We start from the raw sequence: 6,000 nt of genomic DNA on the forward strand, positions 1-6,000 counted from the left end.
TTGTTCTGTTTTCCTTACTGCAGGACAAACTTAGATGGCGTCCACATTAATCAGTACTTCGGCACGTTGAGCTCCGTTCTGAGTTACCGCAGAAGACTCCTGGATGCCTTTGAAGAAATGGGGCGCTTTGTCATAAACCGCCAAATCTTCTCCTGCAGTAAAGCGCTGCTACTGCTGCAAAAGTGGAGCGTTATTGAGAAGGACCTTGAGCTACAGGAGAGACTGAACGGTCTGGCCAAGGAATACCGAATCAAGGAACTTAAAAGTAAGGGGGAAATCATATTTCTTCATATTTATGGTTTTGGGGGAGAGAGCAGAACTACTATACACAGGAGGAGGAGACTTATGTTGTGTTTATAGGAATATTCTGTACCAAACCTATTCACTGTGTTATGCATAGTGCAGAGCTGGAGCAGGCGGAGCATGACAAAGATTGCAAGGGCCCGTTAACTCTACCAATATTTAACCTAAATCCCTGGCTTCTATCCCGTGCTTCTATCCCAACCTCATATCACGTCTTCATATCCTTTCCTCCTATACCGTCCTCATATGCCGTTCTTCTATCCCGTCCTATCCCAACCTCCTATCCCGTTCTCATGTCCCGTCCTCATAACCCATCACCCATCTAACTATTCTCTGCACCTGTCCCAGACAATCTCCGCAGCCCTAGAGTAATGCAATCAGGAGATGTTCCGGAAGTCCCATAGACTTGTCTGGGACTTTAGGAAAAAAAAAAAAAAAACACACCTTCTCAAATGAGGATGGGTTAGGGTTCATTTAACATGTACTAAGTTTCATCGAAATATCTCCAGACATTTGGAAGTTGTGCTAGAACATGCATACATATATACATAAACACCTTTATAAATACACACACATACATGTACATACATATATACATACACACACATATATTAATATAGATATACACACAATTGCAACTTTTAGGCGCTTTGCTGTCTGGATGGGCGGGGCTTAATGGGAGGGGTTGTGGCTACTCCTCCCCCAAGACATCTACATATATAAAAATCAATATGTGTGAGTAGATGTGTATGCATATATGTGTGTGTGTGTGTGTGTGTGTGTATATATATATATGTATAATACACACACACACAGATAACTATCTATATATACACACACAAATAAATATATATATATATATATATATATATACACATCTACACATATATACTTATATATACACATCTACACACTGAGTTTTATATATGTAGATGTGTTGGGGACGAGTGGCCACAACCCCTTCCGTTAAGCCCCGCCCATCCAGACAGAAAAGCGCCTAAAAGTTGCAATTCTTTGTGCAAATGGGTGAGTTTTGTACAACTAATTCCCCCAAATAATATGATAAAACTTTTCATTAGACAGAGAATGAACAATAATAGGCCTTTATCTTCTCTGGGAGCTGTAATGGCAGCCTCGGCATCACCCAGCTTGCTAAGAAACAGGTGGATGGACTTTTTTTTACGATTTCGCAAAAGAGGGCAAGTCAAGGACTGTCACATCTGCAATGCTCTTGAATGACCTTCCCCTCCATTATGTATCTTCCCTTCTATATCACTGGCTCATATTGTACCATTAGCCTCTGACTGTTCTGTGAATACGGAGGACGCCTCCTTTGTGTGTAATTCATAGATAGGAGTGTAGTGGATCCAGGACTCCATTCACACCATTGAGATGTAATTAGACGGGAGTACAATGGTCTCCACACCGGAGGGCTCTATGACCTGAGACTGCAGCGTTTAACACTTACAAAGTGTTATGTGGGATGAGAAGTGATTGAGAAGCACAAAAAAATTAAGAAAGAAAAATATCTGACTGAGTACAAGAAACTTAATGTATTGTACAGGACGTGGGTGGACAGCTAAATATAGGCCGCTTCTATTTGCGGCAGATCAGAGGTTTGTCGTCTTGTGAGTTTATACACTACATTGAATTTTACATTTATTGTAAGTTACACTGGCTTAAATTTTTTTTTTTACAGAACAGCGCCACTCGTATCCATAGGTTGTGTGTGGCATTGCAGCTTAAAGGGGAACTCTGGTGGAAACAAGTGGAAAACAAATGTTTTCAAATCAACTGGTGCCTGAAAGTTAAACAGATTTGTAAATTAGTTCTATTAAAAAATCTTAATCCTTTCAATACTTATTAGCTGCTTTATAAAACAGAGAAATTTGTGAATTTCTTTTCTGTCTGACCACAGTGCTCTCTGCTGCCACCTCTGTCCCTGTCAGGAACTGTCCAGAGTAGAATAATATCCCCATAGAAAACCTCTCCTGCTCTGGACAGTTCCTGACATGGACAGAGGTGTCAGTAGAGAGCACTGTTGTCAGGCTGCAAAGAACGTCACAAATGTCTCTGTAGTATATCTGTAGTATACAGCAGCTGGTAAGTACTGGAAGGGTTAAGATTTTTAAATAGAAGTGATTTACAAATCTGTTTAACTTTCTTGCACCAGTTGATTTGAAAACATTTTTTTCCCACCGGAGTTCCCCTTCAAGTGTACACCAGTGCTTACCAACTAGTGTGCCTCCAGCTGTTTCAAAACTACAACTTCCAGCATGCTGGGAGTTGTAGTTTTGCAACAGCTAAAGGCACACTGGTTTTAAAACATTGGTGTATAGGTTTGAACTGCACATACACATACAACCTATGGACAGGTGTGGTTCTGTTTTGGTTGAATAAAGCAGTCAAGCAATTTTTCCAGGATTAGTATTCCGTGTAGTAAAGTGATCATTTAAAATATTATATTGTTGTTCACTTCTGCAACATTACTCAGTGGTCTGCAGCTATTGGCTGAAGTCGTACCTCTCTGACCTTTTATGCCTGCCTACATCTGACATCACTTCCTGCTCTGTAACTAAGGGCTAAAGCTGTACCGCATAGACTTTCCCCTCAACCCGCCAATTCTCTGACATCACTTCCTGCTTTGCAGCTGCTGGCTAAAGCTGCATCTCATAGACTTGCCACTCTACCTGCCCATTCTCTGACATCACTTCCTGCTCTCTAGCTATTGGCTAATGCTGCACTTAATAGACTTTCCGTTCTATCTGCTAAGTTTCTGACATCACTTCTTGCTCTTGAGCTATTGGCTGGAGCTGCAGCTCACTGACCTTTCACTCTACCCACCAATTCTCTGACATCACTTCCTGCTCTTGAGCTATTGGCTGGAGCTGCACCTTACTGACCTTTCACTCTACCTACCAATTCTCTGACATCACTTCCTGCTCTCTAGCTATTGGCTAATGCTGCACTTAATAGACTTACCGTTCTACCTGCTAAGTTTCTGACATCACTTCCTGCTCTTGAGCTATTGGCTGAAGCTGCAGCTCACTGACATTTCACTCTACATGCTAATTCTCTACCTGTTCTCTACCCTGACATCTCTGATCAGTGGGGAGTAAGGGCACCATACATATTAAAGGGGTGGAAAACATTGATTTTAAAATTTTTATCAACTGGTGCCAGAAAGGTAAACAGATTTGTAAATTGCTTCTATTAAAAAGTTATCCTTCCACTACTTATTTGCTGCTATATACCACAGAGAAAGTTCTTTTCTTTCTGGATTTCTTTATTTTTCTGTCCACGGTGCTCTCTGCTGACACCTCTGGACAGTTCTTGATACGGAGAGAACAGGAGCAATTTCCCATAGCAAACATATACTGCACTGGACAGTTCCTGATACAGACAGAGGTGTCAGCAGAGAGCACTGTGAACAGAAAAAAAAAGAAATCCAAAAACAAAAGCTCTTTCTCTGTAATATACAGCCGCTAATAATTACTGGAAGAATAAAGCTTTTTTTAATAGAAGTAATTTATAAATCTGTTTCACTTTCTGGCACCAGTTGATAAAAAAAAAAATTGTTTTCCACCGGAGGTCCCCTTTAAATATTCATGTTGTTGCACTGATATTGGGAATAATGTCTGAACTCAAGAACGGGGTCTGACTTAGGGGACCACCTACCTGATTTTCCCTGTGCACGGAACGTGTGGTCAACTTGCCACCTCCATGGACTCTTTATGAGAGCACCAGAGATACACGAGTACAGCACACATGTATCTTTGGTGCTCCCGTGGAGGGGACGTGTCTTTCCCCATTCTGAAGATTGTGAGGAGGTCCCAGCGGTCATGCCCTGTTTTGGAGATTGTGAGTGGTTGGACCCTCTATGATCAGACATGTGGATAGGGGATACGTTTTAAAATGCTCCAGTACCCCCTCAGGCATCTAGTATTCTTCTAGCGATTGCATTTTGCTCCTATTTTGCAGGTTCTATTAAAGAGAAGTTCAGACAGCCGGGCCCTCGGCATTTAAAGAAGAAACTTGGAGCTGAACTGAAGACAGATGTGCAAGAGGTCCCAAATCTTGAAGAATCCAAAAACCACATGAAATCCATATTGAGGCATTGGAGTCCTACTTTTTTGAACTCCTCATCTTCGGCCGCTGCAAAAGAAAAGGAAGAAAGTACAGATGAGAAGGAAGAGGGAACGACCACAGAGGATAGTGCGGCCAACGATGAGGACACCACCAATAATGACCTAGTATGTGCCACCGCCTGCCTGGTGACCAGGTGGATAATGGCGGTGGAGGGTGAGCGTGCAGGAAGCGTTCAGGATCTATGTGCTTCTCTAAACTGGTTAATGACATTTATCTTACCACATAACCAAATAGTAGAAGAACTGCTGAAGGACCGTGTGCTGAGGAGCATGCTATATAAACTCTTCTACAGGGTCTGGGATAGTTGTGAGTCCACACAAGAATTTTGGGATTTGTCTAATCAAGTTATGATGAACCTAATGGAGAGTCGGAATATCAGTGAGGACATTTCCCTTAATGCTGTGAAGGAACTCTGCCTCCAGCCTGGTGACAATGCAGACGAGATGCAGAAAGGTGGGTGCTTCATGTGGTCAGCTGGTATGTTATATCAATGGGGGGGCATTTTACACCTTATACCAGTGTTCCCCAACCAGGGTGCCTCCAGCTGTTGCAAAACTACAACTCCCAGCATGCCCGGACAGCCGAAGGCATGCTGGGAGTTGTAGTTTTGCAACAGCTGGAGGCACCCTGGTTGGGGAACAATGCCTTATACCCTGGCACTTGAAAAGTATTCGGCATTGAATTTAGCACTGAGCTCCAGAGAATAATACACCATAAATAACGCTAAGAACCCCTGAAATAGCACCAGTAAGAACCCCTGAAATAGCACCAGTAAGAACCCCTGAGATAGCACCAGTAAGAACCCCCTGAAAGAGCACCAGTAAGAACCCCTGAAAGAGCACCAGTAAGAACCCCTGAAAGAGCACCAGTAAGAACCCCTGAAAGAGCACCAGTCAGAACCCCTGAAAGAGCACCAGTCAGAACCCCTGAAAGAGCACCAGTCAGAACCCCTGAAAGAGCACCAGTAAGAACCCCTGAAAGAGCACCAGTCAGATCCCCTGAGAGAGCACCAGTAAGAACCCCTGAAAGAGCACCAGTAAGAACCCCTGAAAGAGCACCAGTAAGAACCCCTGAAAGAGCACCAGTAAGAACCCCTGAAAGAACACCGGTCAGAACCCCAGAAAGAACACCGGTCAGAAACCTCAAAACCGTATGGAACTGTATTGCAAACCGTACTAACCGTATCATGCGGTTGCATATGTTTTGTATCCGTTACTGTTAAAAGCGTTTAATTTCCCGTACTTCAAACCGTAGTCTACTACAGTTTGAAGTCCGTTTGAAAAACCGTATTTAAACCGTATCCGTTTTTTATATAATGGTGGTCTATGAGAACCGTATTCAACCGGATACACTTACGGTTACATCCGGTTTTCACAATACGGTTTACAAATCTGCACATGCGCAGTTGGTTCCGAAAGTTCCACCAGCTTCTAGAATCTTCTATCTGGGAGTGTTTTTAGTGTAAAACCGTATGCAACCGTATATACGTTTTTTACTACAATGCGGTTTTTAACCGGAATCCGGCATGTACGGTTTAGTACGGTTTTT

General features: G+C 42.8%; 2 protein-coding genes across 3 annotated transcripts in view; one reads left to right on the forward strand and one right to left on the reverse strand.

Moving 5' to 3' along the window:
- The window catches only part of URB1 (URB1 ribosome biogenesis homolog), a 112,027-nt gene that overhangs the window by 102,943 nt on the left and 3,084 nt on the right, over positions 1–6,000 (forward strand). For both annotated transcript variants that reach the window (XM_056559494.1, XM_056559495.1), the window contains 2 exons: positions 24–265; positions 4,285–4,905. In XM_056559494.1, the coding sequence (XP_056415469.1) occupies positions 24–265; positions 4,285–4,905 (863 nt within the window). The remainder of the gene's footprint in view (positions 1–23; positions 266–4,284; positions 4,906–6,000) is intronic.
- MRAP (melanocortin 2 receptor accessory protein) overlaps positions 4,319–6,000 on the reverse strand; it is a 19,211-nt gene continuing 17,529 nt past the window's right edge. Inside the window, exon 3 of the transcript XR_008889107.1 lies at positions 4,319–4,458. The gene's annotated coding sequence lies outside the window, so the exon portion shown is untranslated. The remainder of the gene's footprint in view (positions 4,459–6,000) is intronic.

Source organism: Hyla sarda, chromosome 2 (genome assembly GCF_029499605.1).
Source record: "Hyla sarda isolate aHylSar1 chromosome 2, aHylSar1.hap1, whole genome shotgun sequence".
In the NCBI taxonomy this organism is placed as follows: domain Eukaryota; kingdom Metazoa; phylum Chordata; class Amphibia; order Anura; family Hylidae; genus Hyla; species Hyla sarda.